We start from the raw sequence: 27,796 nt of genomic DNA on the forward strand, positions 1-27,796 counted from the left end.
AGATTCAGATGCATTGCTAGTGGTTCATTATTATAAGCTCTGATCAAGGTTAAAGTTTAATCTTGGACATATTTGTTATTGTATGCAAATATTTAGTTTGCGAAATATCTTTCTTCAGATGGCCTCTGCGATGTTGCAATATATGGCAAAGAGAGGAAGGTTGTACCAATCTGCTATCTTTAGCAAGAAAAAAGTGAGAAAACATGCATAAAAGTTCGATTCTGAAGCGACATCAGTGATTATCATGTTCCTTTCAAGTGTGAGGCATGCCATTTTAACACTCTTACGCTAGAATGACGTCACGTTAACGTGCTGTGACGTCAAAGTTTTTGTTGCGACAAGAAAGAGCGCTTCTATATTTTATCTACTGTTTAAATTAAGGGCATATTAGAATCGAAATAATTTATCGCAAAAGTGTGTTTTAACACTATTTATACACTCGGGCGGTAATACGTCGTTCAAAAATAATTCCAATTATTACGCCCGACGTATAACCGCCCATCGTGCATAAATAGTATTAAAGCCTTCTTTTGCTATAAATTATTTCTTAAATATGAGTGGCTAAAATCTCCTGATGAAGAAAGACTCCTTGAACAATTTTTGATAATTGAGGATGAGGACATTTTGAGTGACACCAGCCGAAACCCAAGTCTCGTTATGAAACAGAAGAAGTGGAAATTCCACAGATCGCTCAGCACGGCAAAAACGAAAATGTTGCAGGCTTGGGTTGATTAAGCCTGTTCGTGGACCGTAGCGGAAAAGTATGTTACCGTCCACGCCCTCTAGCCCCGAGTCGAGCATAACTCAACATTTACACATGCTACAAGTACAAAAAACAATTTAGAGACATCCGCAGATGTGTTCATACGGCGGTGCACATGGAACCTTCAACTAGCATTAAAATAACGGACTCGCCCTAAATGATAAATCAATGGGCAGAACTAAACAAACTGAAACTTAAAAAGGGATCTGAGGTTATTGAACCTGCATATCACAGGAACTGCCAAAAGACAAAATTAAAAAGCAGGTACCATATCCAAGGGGTGATTATACAATACCCAAAGCTACGAAAGCGGGGATATTGGAAACATCCAGGTCAAAATGTTCAAGCTGAGAATACAAACAATACCAATAACACGACATACAAGTTGTGCTAAACGATCTTAGAAGATGGAAATATAACAGCCCTGACAAGAAGGAACAAGATCAAGAAAGAAATAACTTTATGGTTAGGACAGTGTCAGAAGCTATGACAGGTACTTTAAACAAAACATTAAGGGCTCTTGAAATTAAGGTTGAGCTCTACAAACAATTGTTAGGGTTCGTCAAATGTGTTTTGAGACCATCCCTCTGTGACTATTATTTATGGAAATGTTCACCTCATAGCTTATTACTATTCATAACAAAATTATACACTAAATTGTTCAGGGAAAGAAGGAAATAGTTTATATAAAGGTAAGTTTGTTTGGGAATATACGTTTTGTCTAATATTACATTTTCTTCGACTGTCAATTTTCTGTTTTTTATAAAATATCAAACTCCTTTTTTTTAATAGTATTTTGACTGTGTGTTTAACACATTCATCTTGGTACTCCCAGTAGTGAAATATGGTAATCTTTTATATTTTCTCAAACCCAGGGATATTGTGTGATCTTGATATGTACAAATTTGTAACATTTCCCACAATGGAAGATTAGGCACAAAACTTTGAAAAAGAAATTTGATACCTTCTACAAAAAGAATGGGGACAATCAAAGCGCATGTGATATAAGAGAAACAAAAATATTATTCAGAACAGAACAACCTGTTTTGAAAAACACTTCAACTTTTTCTAAACAGTTTAGTATACATTTTATAAAAACAAAGGCCTATGAGGTCTAAAAACAGAACAAATATTCACCCATGGGACATTTTTAAAACACTTTACATGAACCTCTAGAAGCATGAGTCACTGATACAAATGTTTCTTGTGAAAAAGTTGTGTTTCACTTTATTCACTCTTACTGTTCTTCCTGTCGTACAAGGTGGATGTAACGTACACAAGGATTGTTTGTCATGTGAATGCTCAAGTATTTTCTTAGTGTTTCCGGTATAATTTCTAACTGGAATTCCGAAGAAATTACGCTTAAATCATAAAACAATAGTCGTTACTCCGAGTCATGATAATATTATTTTGGTACTTGGAGGATTTCTTTGTTCTGCATTACGTTTCTTCTGAGTGGAAATGGAAAGTGGGTTTGCGGCGCGAGTTTACACACATTGTGTTTTTTTATATTAAGTAACAGGAAGTTTCTTTTTAATACGTGACTGTTATACACAACATTAATTGCGAATGTAGATCTACAAGCACTGTCAGTTTATATATGAGCCGCGCCATGTGAAAATCAACATTGTGGCTTTGCGACCAGGATGGATCCAGACAAACCCTGAATTTTAGATTTTATGCAGACAAGCATGAATTCAACACTTACAGATGAAAAGTTTATTAATTCATTTCAATTACAATTTAATTCGATTAACAAAAAAAAAAAAACTGTAACTAAAACATATTTCCTTTTTGCCTCTTGTGTCGAAGTTTGAACGGTTCATCCGTTCATCCGTCACAATTTCTTAAGTACTGTACTTCCTCTACATTGTACTTAACTCCGCCTATAGTTTCCGATCAACTAAAATGAAACTTGGTATGCGTCAACAACATGAAGAAGAATATGAGCATATTGTCAGGTCCTTAATATTCAATCTTTGTGTGTTATGTTCATTTTAACAAAGCAATAACAGGCCTTGATAGCTACTGCTAACTCCACTTCTCCTACAGCTAACTGCTTCCATATCATCAACATCAAATGCAAATGCGCCGCCTATTGTCAGGACTTTCATATCTAGTTATTATTGCTGATGGTTATATTACATTCTTGCATACCAGACGGGGAACCGGTGCCGGAAAAATCAAGCAAGATATTACAGTGTAGGAAAACTGTAAGGAACAAGTGTATAACGATTCAAGTAATTACTGTAATAAACCATTTACTTATGAATTGTAGTACATCAACTAAAACAATTAAATCGACTTTACTATTTGGTACATTGCCAAACGAAACATAACACAACATTTGAAGAAAACTATATCTAACTTTGATGTAGGGATTTCACTTATCGATTTTTCTCCCAACATTTGCAGGATACTTTTATACAGAAATGAATATGCTGTCTGCGTTACATAGCACTTCAAAACAGTTGTTATTAATTAACATCAAAGATATATATTTGCAGTAAAACTAAGCTATCTGTATGCAATATTAATGAAACGTACGTGCGACTCAATATGCTACTAAGCTTGGTTTCAAATTCTTGTCCTTTTTCCCCCCGGAACTGCTCATGGAATGTGTGCTGTGTAGCCACAAGCCAACGCGAGTTGACGATTTTGCGTTGCAGAAATTTGTTACTTTAAAAGCATAGACAATTGGACTGAAGAAATAAATCAATTTGAACAATTAAATAGAAAGCATAACTATACATTGTACATATAATTGCATTACTTCATAAAATAATGCCAAATTGTCTCAATATATTTGCGAAGTGTTTATATGTAGAGAATTATTTACCCTATGCATTTATTTGTGACAAAGGTAGTCCTAAATGCGTTTTAACATTTTCTTCACAGAGTTTGTATCTTATACTGTCTTTATCATCCGACCAATAGGCCGTGGGTTTCTTTGTTAACAAGACACACCATGCCTTACTTATGGGACGAAAATCAACATCCTCCAGCACAACTAATAGCAGACAGTTTCGACCAAATTCGATACTCATGTCAATCGCTACATCGAGCTGAAACTTACACCATCCATCCGATATAAGGTTATTTGAAACGACAACAACAATCTGTTTTGACGCGTACATTGCATCCAACATTACATCAACTAATGCACCACTTTTCGCGTCACGTTCCCAGATATGAAGCTTGTAACCCAGTTTCTCTTCCATCATCTTTCGAAAGGGATGATGTATGAAGTCATTGTCATTGCAATTTGAAACAACATATCCATCAAACTGTGTCTGGTCTAATATTGGTTGTAGTTCTGGGTCTCTATAATGAGCAGATCGTTTACGTTTGTTCCACTTATACCACAAGTATTTCAAATACCACCTATTCCAGTAAATAAGCGAGGCTGTGGCAAGGAAAACAACAAGAGAAGTCCCGATAGCAATTAATGCAACAAAAAAAGGATTAATAGGTCTACAGTCTATCTCCGGCCTAAAGTCCACGAAAAGATGTCCTTCTAAAGATGTCGGCGTACTACAAACGTAATTCTCAGGCCAGTTTAGGAGTTGCGCACTACCAAAGTACCCAGAAACGTTAATATTGTCCCTAAACCATTCCATGTTGCAACCACAATCAAACTGATTGTCTTGAATATTTAAATATTTTAGACTGTTAATGAGGCTGAGAGGGTATGCATTTTCCGTGACGGTGTTGATCAGACCTCGTGCAACTGAAATATTTTGTATTTGAATATTTTTTAACTCTTCCGTGAACGCTGCTGGAATTTCTATAGTGTGTATTAAATTGTTGTCAATATTCAACACTTTCAGCTGTGTAAAACTTACCAGAACTTCCACTGGGAATGTTTTAAGTCTGATACCCTGCATAACTAGTTCCTCTAACTTTGTTAAAGGTGACAGGATGTATTTGATTGATTCAATTGATACAGCAGAAAAATTGTTGTACGATACATCAAGTCGAGTAAGATTGGGATTAAAGCCAAACATACGTTGATTCTGAGGTTCGTGAAAGTCAATCCAATTGAATCGCAAATCCAAGTTCTGCAGGCTCGCACTTCTGAAAGCTTCTAAATCAAAGGTTTTGGACCGAGAAATCATGTTACTTAAGTAAAGATTTTTCAAGTTTTTAAAATTTGAAAATGTATGCTTCCGGATTGAACTGACGTCATTTCTACTGAAATCCAGTGTTTCTATTCCTGGTAAACAATTCCATCGCGTGCCAAGTGTTTGCAAGTAATTCCTACCAAAGTTTAGGCGTTTTATAGTAGGGAATGTGGCATGTTTCCGAACATGTTGACACAAGTTCGGTGGGTGACGAGTTAAATGGTTGTCAGAGAAATCTATTTCTTCCAACCTCGGTGGATATACAAGTCCATAAACTTTTCCAATCCAGTTTGCAGCAAGGTTTAAATATCTAAGTGACGTTAAGTTTTTGAAGAATGTTACGTTAACTTCAATTAGAGTGTTGTTACTGAGATCCAAATATTCTAATGTGTCCAAACAAGTCCATTCCCATTGCAGCGTTTTTCCATTTCGGCCAAGGACGTTACGGCCCAAATACAGCCTTTTTAATTTTGGAAATCTGGACCTACCTTGCAGGCAGAATTGTAAACTGTTCTTTTTCCGCAGTTGGTTCCATGTCATTTTCAAAACACTCAGATGTTTCATCACATTGGGGCTGCTTATTGAATTGATCCAGTTACCTTCAAGCACTAAATTCTGCAGGTTTGGAAATTCCTCTAAAAGTGTGAAATTAATGAATTCTATTTTATTTTCTCGGAGAGAAAGCGTTACAATATTAGATCTGTTTAAATGTCTGAGGGCTTTGAAAAGTGTTTCATTGTTCAGCTTTTCGTTTTCACTTATGTCAACGACTGATAAATGTTGTAAACCTTCAAATGTTTCTTCTGAAAGTGTTTGAATGTCGTTCCTACGAAGGTGTAACATTTCCAGATTTAATTCTTGAATGTTTTTAAACGATTCATTGTTCAGTTGTGAAAAGTCATAACATTCTGCATGAAGTACGGAAATATTTCGAACCAGTCTTGGAATGATTTTCATAATCATATCCCCGATACAATGTGCTGTTCCATCCACACAGAAGCATTGATGTTCTCCACAGTTCGGTTTATACCCAAAGTATTGTTTCCTATCTACCATTTCATCACAGGCCGATAAAATCCCAACTGCGGTAGAAACGACTGTAATATACATAAATGCTTTTCCCGAATTCATTTTGATGTTATTTCAATATTAACTGATACAATTTATATTATTCTTTCTAAAACTGAAAACTAAACTAAATCACAGTTTAAAACGGTATAGCTTGAAATATATCCTTAGGAGACAGACACATTTTCATACAGGTTTTGACAACACATAAAATGACTTTAGACGTCCTTCAGCTTTTCCAGGAAGTAAAGAAGATGAAAACGAAAGTCGCATTTGCGTTGGTCTATAGTCAGGGTTCACGCGCAGGGGTCACCCCGTCTATATGTATGCGCGTGGACTTCTTTTCTTTCTTTTGCTAATGGAGTGTCAATTTTCAGCACTTCCTTAAGACTTGAAAATGTCGGGGCTTTAGCACGGCATGTCAGCTTTTCATCTACGAAAACATATTTGCAATCAGAAAAAACACAAATCCCACAGGAGTCTGTAACGGAGCAAGGGTATCTGGATGGTATATATATCGTTTAAAGTGTCCTTTTTAATGTTGTCTAAAAGTGTCATTACATGACTTGGATGTCAGATATTTCCGTATTTTATAGCTGCAGACCTAGACGTTTCAGAAATATTTTCAAAATGAATTTCGTATAATAAATGTTGATTCTACGGAAGCGTGAAAGTGTAATCAGATTCTAATACGTTTTAAAATAATACGTTACAGCTACGGAAATGATATATACCTGTTACAAAATACAATTTTAGAAACTTTTAAGACATTGTTTGGTTGTATGTGTCGGATAGATAAGAGGAATATAGTAAGAATTCGTTGTAAATCGATAGCCTGTATGCTCATACTGACTTTAGATTGTCATCGAAACACATTGTCATTACTATAGTGTCGAACGCTCTGTAAACCCTTCAGAAGCTTTCTTCTTTTGTTCAAGTATATAAGGTTTAAATCATTTACAACTGGTTTGCTCTGCTTTGTTCGTTATTCGATTATTTTTTAAATGACTTTACAAGAACTATCGGAGTTCATCGGCGCAAGACTATCCAACAGCCATGCTGACGAAGGGCTTTCCTTGTCGTGCCAGAGGGCTAGCTCGACCCTTCTGTCAAAAATTTATATTTTTCTGGTAGATGTGGGTTCGTTCTTGGGATGCTACCCACCTGGGATCACTAAGATTTGTTCCCAGAACAATCACTGAAACAAAGCAATAATTAACTTAGATAATATTTATTATTATTTTTATGCAAAATCTATGCGTATGCTTTTACAATAAGAAGGCAAGTGCAATCAAACATTTACACTTTTACAACATATTGAAAATCGAAATATACATGTACACTTTATGTCCTAACAATATTACAAGAAATACTAATTTTAGAACAGTTTACATCCAAGTCATAAAAACTAATACACTTATAAGTAAGCTCTGTAACTAATGAAGTAAAAGTACTAACCTGAAACAATCGTCTTAGATAATATTTATTATTATTCTAATTTACACTTCCTCTCAATTATTGCAATACAAAGACATAGATTAAAGGTTGGTACAATTCAGGTCGGGGTAGAAAAGGATAACGGTAATTTATTATGTCAAGTATAGGGTTATAGGATGGAAAAGATGTACGAAGTTTTAATAAAGCTTATTTGGGTGAAATTGTTACACTGAATCTTAAAAGGGGTGTACTCGATTTAATTACAACAAAAACAATTTTAGTATGGTTTATATTTTATTAAAGAAGATGTAAAACAATTAAATTCAGAACAACACTGTCATGCCCTAAGTAAAGTAAATTGAATACAAACAAAAGTCGAAAAGGGTTCATGCTTTTGTAGAACAAAGCAAAACAACAGAGTCATGGAAACTGTACAATGCATGTGAGCTCATCATAGTGGACAGGTAGGTGTCGTTTACATCCATTCCTGTCTAAGGGTATTGAGATACCAGCTTACATACAAACTTAACAAAATTTACTGTTTCATGTAACGGCGGGCAGTTAACCTAACCAGTGTTCCTGGATTCTGTACCAGTACAAACCTGTTCTCCGCAAGCAACTACATACTTTCCCACATGAATTATCAGGGGTGGAGGACGAATGATTTTAGACACAATGTCTTTTATCAAATCGTCACGGAGAACATACACCTCGCCTGGGGACCGAACTCGCGACCCCAGCGATCCGTAGACCAATGCTCTCCCTACTGAGCTAAGCGGGAGGGTTGTCGAGCCAAAAAATGGACATAATTTTGTAAAATAAAATAGAGTTATGGAACCAGTGCCGTATATGTTAGATCATCACGGTGAAGAAGTTTGCAAAATTTCAATTCTTTCCCATGAATGGATACTGAGATATCAGCTTACATACGAAACCTAACCATTCGGGACGCCGTGGTGAATGCAATGGTTCTATCTTCGAATAGTCGAGCTAATACATGAAATTAAATCTGTAGTGAAGATCTCGATGAACTAAATAGAATCATATTGCAAATTGTAAATATGAGTGTCAACAAGTCTCCTGATGAAGAGAGACCAGCCGAAGCCCAAATCCTTTATGGAAAATTACCGGCAGACAAGATTGAACAGGTTCAAGAAAGACATAACGTTATGGTCCAGGCTGAAGCTATGACAGGTATGTAAGATAGAGAAAATTTGCGACAGAGATTGCTTATAGAACCTCAGGCTGCAAGATAAAATCTTGGTAAGGCTACTTTGCGAAATGCTGGTAAGTATGTGCTCTCTGAAAATAAGTTTTAAGCAGGTCAATGTGCATGGAATCTCCTTGAAACTAAGTAACCGAGTATAAGTCCTTAGTTGCAAACTTTGTACCAGTTATGCGTTTCAACTATGTAATCAGGCTACAATATTCAGATACATTACGTGTGGTTCATTATGATAAGCTTAAGCATATACTATGCAAAGATTTCATGAAAAGTTACAGAATGGTACAAGGTCCTAATCTGGTCAAGGTCAAGTTTTAATCTTTGATAAATTTCTTCTTGAATGCCAATTATAAGTTTGTGAGATATATTTTTTTTCAGATGGCCTATGCCATGTTGAAATATACAGCAGCGAGAAGGAGAGTATACCAGTTTTCTACATGCAGCAAGAAAAATGATAAAACATGCATAGTAGTTCACTTTTATGTAAAAAGCCACGTAAGCAATTACAACGTTCATTTTAAGTGTAGAGTAATCTGTTCCTGTAGTGCTGAAATGAGGTGAAAATGTCATCAAATTAAAAAGGGGAGAGTCGAAGGCTTACTGGTTAAATATGAGTGTCAACAAGTCTCCTGATGAAGAGAGACCAGCCGAAGCCCAAATCCTTTATGGAAAATTACCGGCAGACAAGATTGAAGAAAGACATAACGTTATGGTCCAGGCTGAAGCTATGACAGGTACTTTGAACGAAACATTGAGGGCTTTTGGAATTAAGCTAAAAACTCTGTAAAGAATTGTTAAGGATCATCAAAAGTGTTGGAGACCACCCCTCATGTTATTTTTTTTTTAAATGTATACCTCATAGACCATTACTCTTTATAACAAATACACTAAATTATTCAGAATGAGTAAGTAATTCTTTACACTAAGGTAAGCTTCTTTGGGAATATATATTTTGTCTAATATTACATGCACTTCGATTGTCAGTGGGTTCCAATACTCCCGCTTTCATAGCCTTGGGTATTGTTTAATCACCCCTTGGATATGGTGCCTGCTTTTTAATTTTGTCTTTTGACAGTTCCTGTGATACGCAGGCTCCATAACCTCAGATCCCCTTCCTAAATTCCAGTTTGTTTAGTTCTGCCCATTGTTTTCTCGTTTGGGGCAAACCCTTGACTTTATCTGGGGACCAAACGCCGCTCTTCATGGAATTACACGCCTCAACACGTGTATCATTGAAGGTTCCATGTTCACCGCCGTTTGAATACATCTGCGGATGTCTCTAAATTGCTTTTTGTACTTTTAGCATGTGTAAATGTTGAGTTCCCCTCAACCCGGGGCTAGAGGGCGTGGACGGTAGCATGCATTTCCACTACCGTCCATGAACAGGCTCAATCAAACCGAGTCTGCAACATTTTCGTTTTTGTCGTGTTGAGCGACCTGTGAAGTTTCCACCTTTCTCTATTTTATTATCACAGCAGCGTTGTTTGTGCCGTGTGGCGGCCGTAAAAAGTCTCCCCGTACATTCAATCAGGGCTGTTATATTTTGATCTTCTCAGATCGTTCAGCACGACTTTTATGTCGTGTTATTGGTACTGTTTAGTTTCTCAACATGACCATTTCGGCCTTGGTGGTTCCAATACTCCCGCTTTCATAGCCTTGGGTATTGTTTAATCACCCCTTGGATATGGTGCCTGCTTTTTAATTTTGTCTTTTGACAGTTCCTGTGATACGCAGGCTCCATAACCTCAGATCCCCTTCCTAAATTTTGTTTAGTTTGTTTACTTCTGCCCATTGTTTTCTCGTTTGGGGCAAACCCTTTACTTTATCTGGGGACCAAACGCCGCTCTTCATGGAATTACACGCCTCAACACGTGTATCATTCCGTGTTCAACGCCGTTTGAATACATCTGCGGATGTCTCTAAATTGCTTTTTGTACTTTTAGCATGTGTAAATGTTGAGTTCTGCTCAACCCGGGGCTAGAGGGCATGGACGGTAGCATGCATTTCCACTACCGTCCATGAACAGGCTCAATCAAACCGAGTCTGCAACATTTTCGTTTTTGTCGTGTTGAGCGACCTGTGAAGTTTCCACCTTTCTCTATTTTATTATCACAGCAGCGTTGTTTGTGCCGTGTGGCGGCCGTAAAAAGTCTCCCCGTACATTCAATCAGGGCTGTTATATTTTGATCTTCTCAGATCGTTCAGCACGACTTTTATGTCGTGTTATTGGTACTGTTTAGTTTCTCAACATGACCATTTCGGCCTTGGTGGTTCCAATACTCCCGCTTTCATAGCCTTGGGTATTGTTTAATCACCTCTTGGATATGGTGCCTGCTTTTTAATTTTGTCTTTTGACAGTTCCTGTGATACGCAGGCTCCATAACCTCAGATCCCCTTCCTAAATTTTGTTTAGTTTGTTTACTTCTGCCCATTGTTTTCTCGTTTGGGGCAAACCCTTTACTTTATCTGGGGACCAAACGCCGCTCTTCATGGAATTACACGCCTCAACACGTGTATCATTCCGTGTTCAACGCCGTTTGAATACATCTGCGGATGTCTCTAAATTGCTTTTTGTACTTTTAGCATGTGTAAATGTTGAGTTCTGCTCAACCCGGGGCTAGAGGGCATGGACGGTAGCATGCATTTCCACTACCGTCCATGAACAGGCTCAATCAAACCGAGCCTGCAACATTTTCGTTTTTGTCGTGTTGAGCAACCTGTGAAGTTTCCACCTTTCTCTATTCTATTTAGCAGAAAATATCAAACTCCTTTTCCAGTAGTATTTTTCTTTAACTTTGTTTTGGTTGTGTGTTTAAGGAGGTAGGTTACCTTTATATCTGTATGTGCGCATGTCCAACCGGAAGCTAACGTGACGATTTACGACGACGTTTACGACAAACTAAATGTTTTGTATATTCATTCTTCTAAAAACAAATCATAGACCGTCTTCGATCTGACGCTTTATGGTTTAATAATGCAGAAATTAATGAATTAATTGCCGCAGAAACGCTTCAAAACAATGTTGTTTTAAAATGACGTCATTGACGTCATGACGTTACGTGTCAGTTACCGCGCAAAATAAATAGCTTTTATCTTGAAAGTACGTAATTCTGTGCATTTTCTTTATTCAAACTATATATATTTTTCAATAACCATTATTTGCTGAATATTTTTTAGGAGTCTTTTGCTCTGAATAAAATCAATATTTTGCTCTTTTAGTAGTTATATTGAAATGTTATGCGGAATGTAAGAAAACGATGATGGTAACCAATGTTATTTGGAAATAGTTGGGTGAGAGTTACTAGTTATCGGCCATTTTCAAATAAAAAAACTAGCAGTTTCATTGTAATACCTATTTTTCAGTTCCGGTTGATATTTGATATTATATACTAAAACTAAGATCTAAAATTGTTCAAATTTCAGTAAAAAATTGTGGTTTCTTTAATGAATTGATGTTACCATGGAAACGAAGCCGTGACCTATGTATCTAATGTAAAAATCAAAAGCGTTGACACTAGTCTATTTAAGAAACACAGCTTCGGCTTTTTATTTTCATTTCAACAATATCCATGAGAATAATAGTAGCATGCTGAACGATTTTTCCATGAAAAATGCCAGACGATGGGCATGCTGTAAGTATTCTAAGCTTAGAAATTTGTTGAATAAATGCAGATAACACGAAAATTATAACTTACGTTTAGAAATAATATGTTTTAAAGCTACATCAACTAGAAAGATAATCTTATTCAATATTATTTTATAAGAATTACGTCAAAAGCAAGATATAAGCCATTTAAACGTCTCTGTTGCCATGGTTACTTTAAACTTTAAGAAAAATAGGGTACCATGTATAATGCTTGATATGTTGCTAATAACATTACCAAAAATCCATGTTGTCATTAACGAATGGCACTGAAGCGGTCGAAAAAAACCCCTATTTTTATACATAATGTTTAAAAATGAGAGAAAATGCGTTACCATAGAAAACACGAGCCCGCGACATATACATTTAAAGCTTATAAGAAAGCTAACGTGCATACTAGTAAAATTATAGATTATGCGGACTTCTATGAATATCAAATGAAACTAAAATACACCGAAAAGTGCTAAATATCCGTATTTCCTTCTTCTTTCAATAGAAATACCTTTGGAGGTCATGTTCTTCAAACCTGGGTAAAATTGAACTTGAAGGACAGAGACAAACGAAACTGAGATTTTAGCAGTTAAAACTTCATATTACACGAAATACAAAAAGATGCTGCGGTTCAACTAATTTGAATTTACCCTTGTAACAAGGTAACCTACCTCCTTAAGATATTTATCTTGGTTCTCCCAGTAATGAAATATGGTTAACTTATGTATATTTTCAGACATAGGAGTATTGTTTCATTTTGACAGCTTCAGGTGGTCGGTAAAATTTACAAAACAGTCCAGAATTTACTATTTTTAAGAATAATAATTATTCTTGTTTTTGCATGAGTTTTTAAGATTTATTTTAGATATAGTACAAGCTGTTTGTCGATCCGACATATACGTGTATCAGATGCGCGGATGATTTACCGACAGAAACCCGTGAAGGTTGGAGACCTTCTGACTGACTTTTTCCTCCTAATCAAACTTGGGTATCTGCTTTTTGCTTTGTCTTTTGGCAGTTTCTCTAAAGTACAGGCTCTATAACCTCAGATCCCCTCTCTAAATAGCAGTTAGTTTAGTTCTGCTCATTGGTTTCTCGTTTAAGAATAACATGGTGTAAAAGCCATATTTCTTATCTTGTAACTGGATGGTAATATTTAAATGAAATTTGGTCACTTTAAAGACATTCAAACTTAAAAACATTTCACCGAGAGATTTTTCAAATTTTATCATTTTTGGAGGAGATAATCAGTATTAAAGTTAACATTGATGCCAATGGGAAATATATAATTTCTTTGATTATAAAAATCTGAACTTGAGTTTTGAGAAAATTTTTAGATAGAAAGCTGCATTATATGATTCTGATACAAATATCAAAAAGAAATCTAAAATTCCCCGTAGGGAAAAGGAGAAAATTATTTTCTTTTAGTTTTCAGGGGAGATAACTCATGAAAAACCAAAATTATCAGGGGAGGTAATCTAAAGGATATTTTTAGAACTCCTGTTACTATATAACTTGTCAATATGTACCTTATTTCTATCGTTTGACATTTTCAAAGCTTGCATTATCAAGTTGTATGTACGCTTTTGGTGAAATAGAGGCCTAATACGGGTAAAATATCTCTTAATTATATTCTGGTACATATAACATGTGTAAATGTTTTTTTGTTGTTTTTTTTTAGGCCCAAGCCGGGTAACCCCGTTTATTTTCCTTTGCATAACATACATATGACATACAATTTTATATACAATGCCAATGATATATATAGTAAAAAACAAAACATGAACTTAACAGCTTTCGAATCAAAATCACGTCAGATTCAATACGAATATTATGCAAAGAGTTTTGGAAGGTAAGAAAAAAAAAGGAAAGAGAAGGAAGTAGAAACGAAAGAAAAGAGCTATGTCGCTTGAGAGTTAATTAATAAAAAAGTAGATTAAAAAAGAGGAATAAGAAATGATCGTTTCCTGGTTTCAGTAGTAAGTGCTCAATACTAGTATGTGAACGAGAGTTTTAGGCGTTGTAAAGTTTAGTTGAGTCAGCTATTATATATCGAACTCGGACCATTTTTCTTCATGTCTGTCTAACTTGTTTTGCATTAATGCGATTTCGTTTTCAATTTTTATCTTAGCTTTCAAGTATTGTACAAAGCAGTCAATAATTGGAATGTTTTTGCTGTACTTAGATTTAAATATAAAATATTAACATAATATTATTATAAAGTTTAGAACATCGTTTTTCTTATTGTTTTGTGTTACATCGAAACATTTGTCTTTGATATTCAGTTTCACATCAATTCTTTTAGTTGTCAAAAGATTTTGAATATTGTTCCAAAAGGCTTGTACTTTGGGGCATTCCCATATTATTTGTTCAATTGTTTCTGTATTCATGCAGCAGAAGACACATAGGTTACTGGGGGCTAGCTTACAGATAAATAGATATTTATTTGTGGCAACAGACGCATTAAAAATTTGTATTGAAAACTGCGTAGATTTGTATCAATGGTAGAAAGGAATGGTACGCTAAAAATATTCTTCCAACTTAGGTTTTCATTTTCAAAACAAAATTCCCATTTCACAGCAGCAGTTGGTTTTTCATATGGTACATTGGTTGCTAGTAATTTATAAAGATACTGGTTGGGTGTTTTACAAACTTTTAGTTTTTCTATATGAATGTGTGTTTTATTTCCGTCCAGAAAATTTTCAGAGATGCTTTCTATTAATATTTTCGGTATCTTTGTAATCAATTGGTAGTATAAATGTGTAAATGTTTATGTCACGGTATAGCACTTGAAAATTATATTAGGGAGAACATTTGTAGACGGCTGGGTAGCTCAGACGATAGAGCATCTGATTCCGAGGCCCCGGTCTGGGTGCACATTTGCTCAACCTGTGACATTTGGCGCCCAACCCCGAGATCATGTTTACTATGTTCTCTATCCCATTAGAAATTCGAGGACGAATTTCATAGAGTATGTCACGGTATATGACTTTAAAATTAAAATGGGAAGGAAATGTATTGACGGCCGAGTAGCTCACTCGGTAGAGCATCGGAGCGGTATTCTTAGGCCTTGGGTTCGGGTCTCTGGCTGCACATTTTTCACACCCTGTGACATTGATTTCTGCTCAACCCGGGGCTAGAGGGTGTTGACGGTAGCTTGCACTTCCACTACCTTCCATGAACAGGCTCAATCAAATCGAGCCTGAAACACTTTCGTTTATGTCGTCTTGGGCTACCTGTGGTTTTCCGCTTTTTCTATTTCACATGATATTAACCGAAACGCGCCTTTGATCTACCTCTTCCACGCTCTGCTCTAAATTTATTCCATATCATTATTGTGAAAGTATATTATACATAGTATATAATTATAGTCATCATGAAGTGAACATGGGCCTATTTTCAGGACTTCTATGTCTAGTTATTATTGTTGATAATAATATTACAATAAAGCTGTGATTTTTGTTCTCTATTACTTCTATATACAAATACCGGGAGATTCCACTTCAAATTAAACTAAATTTACATCGTCTACATGAAATGGATATACATATAATATCGGGGCTTTCATGTCTTATTATTATCATTTTTAGTATAGCAACTACAGCTATACCTTATGTACACAACTCGTCCTTAATCCGATTCAGATTGAACAAGGCATCCCTTATCAGCATGAATTTGACATGCATATATTTGACTTCATGTCAAATTTCAGAGTTCAGCCCTTTTGTTGACTTTTGCATTTATTCTATTCTATCAAACATTTTCTAGGGGCATGTGTCATACAATGCTGAGATCACGCCTGTGCGAAATATTTATATGGTGGACGAAAACCTATTGTCGTGAAGACAAAGATGACAAAATGTCATCCGGTGGATTCTCATTTACTGAAGTCTAAAGAACAGGAAACTGCAAAATACCTTGTATTTATCCTATTGCAAGGGCACCTTGGTAGAACAACCCAGCTGGATAGCTTTCTCACATGAATGAATTTTACACCTTTAGTGAGTTTTCGAACGCATATCATTATATCGTTGGCCATGGTGTGTGTGTGTAGGGGGGGGGGGGGGGGGCGATTGTGACTTTAAACATTAAGTCACGCACGCAACTAATGTTTTGTTTATTACCTGCAAACGTAGGCATAGGACAGTCGATGTACGTGCAAGGACAGATAGTTGCAAAATGTAGAGGCAAACAGAGGTAATCTACGTGGTATACTGTCTTTATTATGAAATAATAATAACAATTATGACAATTATGATAGCAAAATGATAATAATTATGATAACAACAATGAAGATAACTATGATAATAACAAAGATAATAATTATGATAACAACAACAATGATATGGATTTTCATTTTGTATGTGAAAATGAAGCAGTTATTATGAAGTAAGTATTCAAAACATGACAACAACAAGATTTTACAGTGTAGGAAAAACTGTAAGGAACAAGTGTATAATGATTCATGTAATTACGGTAATATACCATTTAATTATGATAGTAGCAAATAAACTAAGTAATTTATGCATCTGTATAAAGCAATTGAATCGCCCCTACTATTATGTCCATTGTCAAATGAAAATAGAGCAAGATTTGAATAAAACTATCTAACTTTCAAGCAAAGATGTAGGGATTTCGCTAATTGATTTTTCTCCCAGCATTTGCAGGATACTTTTATACACAAACGAATATACTGACTGCGTTACAAACACATTAAGATATAACACTTGGGAGCAGTAGTTATTTATTAATATCATACATCAACAGTACAACGGAGCTATTTATGAAAGGTAAATGAGACTTGTGACTCTAAAAGCGACAAAGCTCAATAATAAGTTTGTCATACGAAAAACGTGTATCCCCCCCCCCTACCCACACACACACATAAACTGCCCATGGAAAGCGTTCGCTGTGTAGCCACCAGTTACCGGTAGTTGATGATTTGTCGTTTCTGAAAGTTGTTACTTAACAAGCATGCACCATTAGATTGAACTAAACAGAAAGCAAAGCTATACTTTTAACATAGAAATGCTTGATGCTTTGTTAAAATAATGCCATATTGTCTCAGTATATTAAGTGTTAAAAGTTTTGTATATATTAGTATTTACGCTATGCGTAATTTCGCTATGAGTTTATTTGTAACAAAGGTAGTCCTAAATGTTTTCTAACATTTTCTTCATACAGTTTGTTTCTTATACTGTCTTTATCATCTGACCAATAGGCCGGGGGTTTCTTTATTAACAAGACACACCATGCCTTACTTACTGGACGAAAATCAATATCCTCCAGTACTAATAGCACACAGTTTCAACCCATGGAAAGCGTGTGCCGTGTAGCCACAAGCCGAAAGGAGTTGACGACTTTGTCGTTGCAGAAATTTGATACTTACAACCATGGACCATTGGATGGATGAAATAAATCAATTTGAACCAAAGAGAAAGCAAAACTATACATTCTACATAGAATTGCATTACGGCATAAAATAATGCCAAATTGTCTCAATATATTTGAGAAGTGTTTTGTGTATAGAAGTATTTACGCTATGCGTTTATTTGTGACAAAGGCAGTCCTAAATGAGTTTTAACATTTTCTTCAAAGAGTTTGTATCTTATACTGTCTTTATCATCCGACCAGTAGGCCGTGGGTTTCTTTGTTAACAAGACACACCATGCCTTACTTATGGGACGAAAATCAATAAGCGAAAGCTATTTTTTCATTTAGTATAAATCAGTTAGAATTACTCATTAAGGTTAAATTTAATATCATGCCCGTTGCCAGTTCTTTCTAAACAGATGCGTGCACTTGTGAACTGGCCCTAATCGGATACAACTACTATTACAATAACCCTATTATTACTGGTATCTTGGTTAAGTCTTAATTCTATGTTTTGTAGGCAAAGGAAGGAAAAAGTAAAATTGTTGGTATTCTACTGTCTTATATTTATTGATAAGGTTTAGTATACAGTTATTCAAAATAAAGTAATAGTATCGGAATACACAATGTACATAATTTGATTCGTGCATTGCAGATATAAGTTCATGCTATTAGGTAACAGTGGGAAATTATCAAAATTCCCCACACAAATATCAGACGTGAAAGGTGGCAACTATAATACTAGTACTTGATAAGCTCCGTGGTATGTTACCTGGCAGGAGTCCTGCCAAAAATAATATTTACTATGATGTATGTATAAAAGTATTATTGCACGTGTATAAATTCATGAATTTTATACATTTGTAAACGCGTGCGCATCCATGTATATTGTGCGGTTAAAATTATACGTCTGTATATATATTTAATTGTGCACTTGCTGATATATAGGGACACAAATATATTTACCTGCACAAATAAAATAGAATATATTTCATGTAGGTTCACGTGTACATGGACATGTCCGCGTATATATAAGTGAGTTTGTAATTATGCGGGCCGTGACATGTACAATTTTATACGTGAACGTATATATTTGCACGGTATACTTGTAAATTAGTAGGCGCAGGCGCAGGCGCAGGCGCAGGCGCAGGCGCAGGCGCAGTGATATATGTCTACATGTATAATAATACACGTGCAAGCATATATTTCATAAATATTAGATAAATTGCTATAAGAATGTTTAAGTGGCCGTCTTCTCCTTTCTAATATAATTTTATTTGTAATTATCAGAATTGACACAAATAAATATTTTATAGCAGATCTTACTTTTTGCGAACTATTTTGTTTTTCAGAAAATAATCGTTTTTATTTACGAGTTCAAATGAAGGCTCTACTAAATAAGGAATAATGTAAGAATAGTGATATGAAGAGCTTCATACTTCAGCGCACTTTATCAAAATGTCCTCTATTATGATTACGTTTTATTAAGACTTGTTTATGCCAGTCCAAATCACAGCTTAAATAACAAAAACGATTCAAAAAATGGAATTAACAAAACATTTTAAATGGTGGTGCCTAGAGGTGTTGCATGGCGCAATATTAAGGTGGCTCTTTTGTAGGAAAACGACTTATCAAAAACTGAAAAAGAGGTACTGCTTTTATGAAATGAAAGAAGATACTAACAATTGGATCGCATGTGCGACGTTTGTGAAGCTGTCAAACGTGCGGTGACGAAGCAACAAATATATACTAGTTATTACTGATCATTTTACAAAGTGGATTGAAATATTTGCTATTTCTGATTAGACTGCAAAGTTTTTTTGAATGAAGTCATCTTACGTTATGGTTCACCAGTTTCTGTTCATAGTGATCTTGGAAGCATTTTTTCAGGGCTGGGATTTTTATATTTAACTTAATGGATGTTCGTATGACCTGAATATCAGTCAAGAATCCAAAATGTAATGGTCAAGCTGAGCGTTTTAATGCCTCTCTGGTTCGTATGATTGCGAGTGATATTTATATGGTGAGGATGCAGGAAAGTTGCGCCAGAGAATGCTGAACATCAGTTGCAAGACAAAATCTTGGTAATGCTACTTTGCGAAAACAAGTTTTAAGCATTTGAATGTGCATGGTATCTTCTTGAAACTAGGCTACCGGTATAAGTCCTTAGATGCAAACTATGTACAAGTTATGCGTCATAACGAAAGGCGTAAACAGTTTGAACTATGTAACCAGGCTACTAGATCAGGCTTCAGATACATTGCGTGTGGTTCATTATGATAAGCTACAGAATGGTAAAAGGTCTTAATCTGGTCAAGGTCAACGTTTAATTTTGGATATATTTGTTCCTGTATGCAAATATTTAGTTTGTGAAATATCTTTTTACAGATGGCCTCTGCGATGGGTGTACCAATATGCTGCCAGCAGCAAGACAAAAATGAGAAAACATGCATAGAAGTTCGCTTCTGAAGTCACATCAGTGGTATTAATAATCATTACTTCGGCATTGTCTTTACGTAGATGATGTCATTAAACTGGTAAGAGTCAAATGCTTAATGGTTAAGTATGCGTGGCTAAAATCTCCTAATGAAGAAAGACTCCTTGGACAATTTTTGATAATTGAGGATGAGGACATTTTGAGTGACACCAGCCAAAGCCCAACTCCCGTGATGAAACAGAAGAAGTGGAAACTCCACAGGTCGCGCAACACGACATAAAACAAAAATGTTGCAGGCTCGGTTTGATTGAGCCTGTTCATGGACCGTAGTGGAAATGTATGATACCGTCCACGTCTTCTAGTCCCGGGTTGAGCAGAACTCAACATTTACACATGCTACAAGTACAAAAAAAATTTAGAGAATCCACAGATATGTTTCTACGATGGTTCACATGGAACCATCAATGATACACTAGCGTGTAATTCCACCGGCATATGGTCCCCAGTTAAAATAATGGGTTTGTCCTAAATGAGAAATCAATGGGCAGAACTAAACAAACTAGAATTTAGAAAGGGGATCTGAGGTTATTGAAACTGCATATTTAAGGAACTGCCAAAAGACAAAATTAAAAAGCAGGCACTATATCCAAGGGGTGATTATACAATACCCAAAGCTATGAAAGTGGGAATATTGGAACCATGCCAAAATGTTCAAGCTGAGAAACTAAACAATACCAGTAACACGACAAAAAAGTCGTGCTGAACGATCTGAGAAGATCGAAATATAACAGCCCTGACAAGAAGGAACAGGTTCAAAAAAGAAATAACGTTACAGTCCAGACAGAGTGAGAAGCTATGACAGGTACTTTAAATGAAAGATTAAGGGTTCTAGAAATTAAGTTTGGAGCTCTGGAAACAATTGTTAGGATTCATCAAAAGTGTTTGGAGACCATCCCTCATGTGACTATTAATTTTGGAAATGTATACCTCATAGACCATTACTATATATAACAAATACACTGAATTGTTCAGAGGAAGTAGGAAATACTTTATACAAAGGTAAGCTTTTTGGGAATATACGTTTTGTCTAATATTACATGTTCTTCGACTGTCAATGTTCTGTTTTATAGAAAATATCAAACTCCTTTTTCAGTAGTATTTGATTGTGTGTTTATCATATTCATCTTGGTACTCCCACTAATGAAATATGGTTAACTTGTATATTTTCTCAAACACAGGGTATTGTGTGATCTTGATATGTACATATTTTGTACATTTCCCACACTGGATGTACCTGGAAAATATGTTAGGCACAAAACACGTATAGACATAATGTCAGAATATTTTTGAAAAAGAAACTTGATATTCTCTACAAAAAGAATGTGGACAAGCAAAGTACATGTGATATATGAGAAAATTGATTATTCTAAACAGAACAACCTCTCCTAAAAGACACTTCAACATTTTCTGAACAGTTTGGTATACAGTTTATGAAAACAAAGGCTTATGAAGCCTACAAACAGAACAAATATTTACCCAAGGGACAGTTCCAAAACACATTCCTTTACATGAACCTTAAGGCGCATGGGTCACTATTAGAAATGTTTCTTGTGAAATCCACCAAGGGATACGAGATACTCGATTTGATAAACGTGTCATTGATTCTGTGCCTAAATATTTCAGAAACTCCGAAGTTCCTATTATCTGTTATAAATATAAAACACCTGTAAGAAATGTTATATTCAATTACAATAAAATTGTTTCCGACTTAGATGTTCAAACAAATACCCCTTCTTACTGCGAATGTAAAAACTCAAAATTTTGCTATTCAGATGCCGGTCATGTCATCACTGGTTATTTTGATATTATTAAAGACAAGCGTATTCGTAATTTATTCTTTAAAGGACCTAAATATAGAATTTCTTTAACTATAGATTTTGATGCTTGTCGTGGTCAGATTGCGGAATCCATCGAAACTTTTTGTGTTAAATGGTGTCGTCGTGAGAATGGTGATCCCAATGCTTTAACGTCTTGGAAACGAAATATTTTTAACATTGTTGATTCTCGAATAAAATTTTATCAAACTAATGAACACCTACTTCCACCAAAACCCAAGTTTACTTTAAGACATTTGAAAAAGGAAATCAAAGAATTTCATTCTAAGTATGTCTTAGTTCTAGCAGATAAGGCGGCCAACAATATTATCATCATTTGACGCCTACATTATATTAATGTTTTACAAAACGAACTAAATAGCACTAAAACCTATACATTGAGTCCTTCTGTTGAAAATAATTTGGTCACTGATCACATCACTGCAGTTTCTAATTTAAAAGTTCGTATAGACGATCAACAAACTAAACTGGATTCCTAAATTGCATAAACAACCATATAAAGCCCGCTTCATCGCTAATTCAAGCTCTTGTACAACTACAAATATTTCAAAACTATTAACTTCATGTCTAACTGCTGTGAAAGCCCACGTGGAAAGATACTGCGATAAAGTATAAGAAAACTCTGGTAAACATTTATTTTGGTCGATTAAAAATTCTGGCGAAATCCTGGATAAGTTTAAAATTAATAATTACAAGGTATCTACAGTCAGTACATACGAATTTTCTACTTTGTATACCACTTTACCACATAACTTAATAAATGACAAACTAACTGCCCTAATTCAAAAGACTTTTGCCAGAGAGAATGCTACATTTCTCGCTTGCAGTTTTGATAAAGCTTTTTTTACTAACAATATTATTAAACATTATACAATGTGGACCTGTGACGAAGTTTGTAATGCCCTTTCCTTTTTATTGAACAACATTTACATCAGGTTTGGGAATGCAGTTTTTAGACAAGTAGTTGGTATTCCTATGGGAACAAATTGTGCACCCCTTGTCGCAGATTTGTTTTTATATTGTTATGAAAGAGACTTTATGTTGAGCCTTTCTCCAGATACGCAGGCCGATATTATAACTGCATTTAATAATACATCACGCTATCTGGATGATATTCTAAATATGGATAATCCGTTTTTTGGTCAGTTGGTGGGTACTATTTATCCTAGGGAGCTTCAGTTAATTAAAACTAACAATTCGGATACTGATGCTTCGTTTTTAGATTAACATCTCTCTATTTATGACAATATTATACATACCAAAATTTATGACAAGAGGGATGATTTTAACTTTAGTATTGTAAATTTTCCCCATTTGGATGGGGATGTACCTCAGGCTACATCTTATGGGGTATATATTTCTCAATTAATTCGGTTTGCCAGAGCGTGTAGTCATGTCAAGCATTTCAATGAACGTAATCTATATATTACAAGTAAACTTCTTCAGCAAGGCTACCATTATTACAAATTGCGTAAATATTTTGCTAAATTTTACTATCGTAATTCTGATTTAGTTTTAAAATTCAATAGTAATTTAAAGACATTTCTGCGAGAAGGTATTTCTAAACCCGTTTTTTATGGGGATGTGGTTTACAAACTTCGTAAGATATTGGGTCATGGTAATTTTCCAAATGTATTTGGTAAAATTATAAAACGTTTTATTAAAAGAGGTTACGACCCAACTGTTTTGAGACATACCGCATGTTTAGTGTTCAACCCGTTTACAGTTGGACACTACGCTTCCCTCTTTGATTGTGTCTGACGGAAGAGGGGGAGGACTCTATGATAAGCAGTTTTTAAATCCTACCAGGACTGAACTGTTTTGTTATTTGTCTTCTGGCCTGTTTCGTCGGGCCCTTAATGGTGTTTCTCTTGTTGCTCTGTCTTCTGAAAAGGCATTGAGTACATACGTTTTTGGTTCTAAAGGTTTGCTTTTTATATATTTATACACGAGCATTTTTGTGTTTTATATGCCATGCCTTTTTGTTTCCATTACGTGTGTTAGAGATTCACCTGGAGGGGATTACTTTTATTTACACTGTCCCGTGTCTTTGGAACATGGTGGGGGTAAGAGTGAGGTTGGGTGCGCACCATAAACCGGTTTAAGCTCCCCAGTGGTGTTTTTGCCACTGACAGTTCCAAGGCGGTGTCCCACTGTGTTCCTTTGTTTGTTCGTTTTGTCCTCGTGTGTTGGCTTTGTGTGTGTGCGCGTGTATGTGTGTGTGTGTTTGTGGTGTGCACGTCTGCGTGCTGTAGGTTTCGTTTTGGGGAGGCTGCTTTTTTGGTACGTGGCATTCCCTGTTTGATATTTGTCTTTGTTTTTTGTAGGGACAAGGATAAGTTTAGGGAGCGAAAGGCTAGAAGATACGCAGTGGAGGCAAAAGACAGGTCAAGATTCTGGCACTATCAGAAATCACTTATATGGACATAAGAGAAACTGAATTTGAAGTTTTCTGTGTTTCACACAAAAAATAGCTTAAGCTTATAATTTTTTGTATGTTTGTGCATAGTATAATTATAACAAACCTTTGAGCATAGAGTGGATGTGAAGCAGTGGCGGCCATGTCTGATGAACGTAACTAGAATGATAAATGGTATCTGTCAGGTCCGAACTTTCAATTATTCATAAAACGACATAATATCTGTTTTCCATGAAAAAGGAGTGCAGTTTTAAACATACAAGCTCTACAATTTTAACGCTATGGAAGTTTCAGTAACAAATTTGACTCCTGAACCTCATGCATTGCGAAATGCTTCTAGCGCGTGTTTGAACTGTTGTTTTGGAATTAGAAAATGTTGTAACTCACTTTATTCATTCTGACTGTTCTTCCTGTCGTACAAGGTGGATGTAACGAACACAAGGATTGTTTGTCATGTGCATGTTCAAGTATTTTTTTTATCCGAAATTATGCATCTTTAAATGCCATTTTCTGAGAGTATCAGCTTACTTCAGCTAATAATATTAAGCGCGCTACTGTTTTCATGATTTACCTAATGTAAGACGTGCAGACAGACGAAAATCTTCCCATTTTTCTTTAGATTTCTGTCTCTGTCCATTTAATAAATACTCATACTTTTTTGTAAATCCTGCAGGTGCCTTGGCTTAAAATACTGGCGTTGACGACATTCCATCTTCGAGCAATCCCTTCCGGTGGTCGGTAAAACTTACAGATCAGTCCAGAAATTATGAATTTTACGAATGATAATTATCCTTGTCTTGCATGCGTTTGTAAGATTTATTTTAGATTAGTACAAGTTGTTTGGCGGTCGGATCGATCCGAAATATACATGCAGCAAAGAGAGAGATAGATACATCTATTTACCCCAAACTTTGAAGAGTATGTTTTGTTTTTATTGTCTTGAATTCTTATTTTGTTATTGTATTTCCGTGAACATGGAACGTGGTAGACGAAGCTTAATTATCCTAGAGATTGATGACAGTTCTTGGACTACTTGGCATACGTACATTGTCGAAGGCGTTTATTTTTGTTTACATTTTACACAAGGCATGTTCTTCTTTCGTTTTGACTGATAGACAATAATGCTCAGATCTTCATTAAAGTATCGACAGCTGCTGATCGTAATGAAAGTTTGTTTCTTCAATGGTTCTACATATCTGTTGATACTGAGTTGCAGATATTGTAGACATAATTTAACTGTGCATTCAAGATGAATATTTTACCTAGCTAATTTCATATTGAAAGGGAGATATAAAGGTTATACTCATTTCCTGCCCTTTTCATTTTCTTCAAGTGCTGAGTTTAAGGAGCGTTGATTATTTAGAAAGATGCTGAAAATTTTAATCATATTAAATAAACCTTATTGCATGAACTTGAAGGTACACGGGCAGTGGTATATGAGTGTCTCCCTCATCTCATTCATATACTTGCAGCTTGTACAACTTAGATGAGAATTATTCATCTTTTTGCCTCCACATGTCCATGAATAATACCTAGATCTTGACCAGTCATTTACAAGTTCTGGTAGATCGCGGGTACAGATTACAGAGCAGGAATATAACGATTTATGCCTTTTTCATCTAAACATTTTAAAAAGAACATTTTTCATTTATATTCTTGAAACTCATCAAATATGACTTATATAATAATAATAGATTAAATATAACTGAGTCTTCAATTATTTTTCTTGGTTGCATTTTATGTTTCCAAAGTATCTCTTTACAGATTTTATTTACTATCACAGCAATGCAATTTTTAAGTGTCGTGAAGCGGCGGTAAAAAGTATCTCCGTACTTCCAGTTCATTATACGGAATCCTGTTCGTGCCACTTAAATTGTCGCCTCGCCAACACGTGACAACGCGATATTTACCATGAATCCCGAATTGATGCGATTTATATTTTGTATTTGAAATATACAATCATGTATGACCAATCTGTAGAACTAAAAGTGTATTTACCTAATCATTAATTGTTAATAATTTCTCCTAGATCTTATTGTGAAAACCACTGTGCGTTTTTGAAACGGGTATTACTTTAAAGCTTATTTACGTATCAATTTTTCATTAAGTAAATGTAATTCGCACAGTATTAGAAATTATAAACAATACTCATTTCAGTATTGTACTCTGCAAATCGTTTATGGAAGGAGAGTTGGAGAGGAGGGAAACATAAACAATTTATAGCAAGGTATATAAAATCCAGTCCTGAATAAGCAGTTTTGCCTTCAATCATCTCGCATCTTCGAAATGACCGACCGCTTTTAAAATTTATATAAAATACCAGTGTATATTATAGTGTTTCCGGTATAATTTCTAATCGGAATTCTGAAGAAAATTTTGTTTAATAAGTCATAAAACTGCAATGGTCGATACTCAGAGTCATAATATTTTGGTTCTTGGAGGATTTCTTTGTTCTGCATTACTTTTGTTTTCGAGTGGAAACGGGAAGTGGGTTTTTCGCGTGAGCTGATCAACATTCTGTGTCTGTACTACCACTAAGAAACAGGAAGTTTTTTTTATACTAAACAACAGGAAGTTTTTTAATACGTGACTGTTATACACGACATTAATTGCGAATTTAGCTCTACTTATATATTTAGTACAGTTAAATTCATCTGAAGATGATTTTTACATTTAAACTTAAAGTAGGTGAAAGATGTGCATTGGATAACTTTAAGTAACATGTTAGTTTTTTTCAGCGCCCATCTCAAAGATGTATAACATCTCAGACTGTTACATTTCTAAAAGTCTTAATATATATATATGTTCTTAAAAATGTACATCAAATAAGAAATATTCATAGTAGCTAAAAGTGGGATAATGTTTTATTTTCCTTGATTCAACATTCTTTGAGTTACTATTTTATTCACTAAATATCAAGATTTGTTTAACAGAACCGTATTTCCCTGTTGTCTTTATATAAATTTTTAATATTTCCACTTATTTTATAAATTTTGATTACATATAGATCTAGACTTGACTATACAGAAAACGTAGATGTTCTTGTAATAAATGCGCTTTATAGCTAAAAAGTAAACTCTGAATTTTAGGTTTATGCAGGTAAGCATGACAAAAGGACAAAACTTTACACAATTATACACGAACTATTTATGACAATTTAATTCGAATAAAGATGCTGTAACTAAATCATATTTCCTTTTATGCCTCCAGTGTTGAAGTTTAAACTATTCGTCCGTTCATCCGTCACGCTTTTTGTACTCTACTTCCCCAGGCCTACAGTTTCCATCCAGTTGAACGGAAACGTGCTATACATCAACAAAAAGTGCACATGCGCATATTATCAGAACTTTTAATTCAATTTTTGTTTGTTTTTTGGTGTTATGCCTTTTTGAACTTAGCCATAATACAACTACATCTGTAC

The 27,796-nt window shown here is 35.1% G+C and overlaps 1 protein-coding gene across 1 annotated transcript; it reads right to left on the reverse strand.

Annotated features, from left to right (window-relative positions):
- Positions 1–2,930: 2,930 nt before the first annotated feature.
- On the reverse strand, positions 2,931–6,202 carry LOC123537985 (toll-like receptor 3). Its single transcript, XM_045321943.2, has one exon. It carries the CDS (start codon positions 6,016–6,018, stop codon positions 3,604–3,606), a length of 2,415 nt encoding a protein of 804 aa, XP_045177878.2. The 5' UTR covers positions 6,019–6,202; the 3' UTR covers positions 2,931–3,603.
- Between the last annotated feature and the right edge of the window lie 21,594 nt (positions 6,203–27,796).

This window comes from Mercenaria mercenaria, chromosome 18 (genome assembly GCF_021730395.1).
Source record: "Mercenaria mercenaria strain notata chromosome 18, MADL_Memer_1, whole genome shotgun sequence".
In the NCBI taxonomy this organism is placed as follows: Eukaryota; Metazoa; Mollusca; class Bivalvia; order Venerida; family Veneridae; genus Mercenaria; species Mercenaria mercenaria.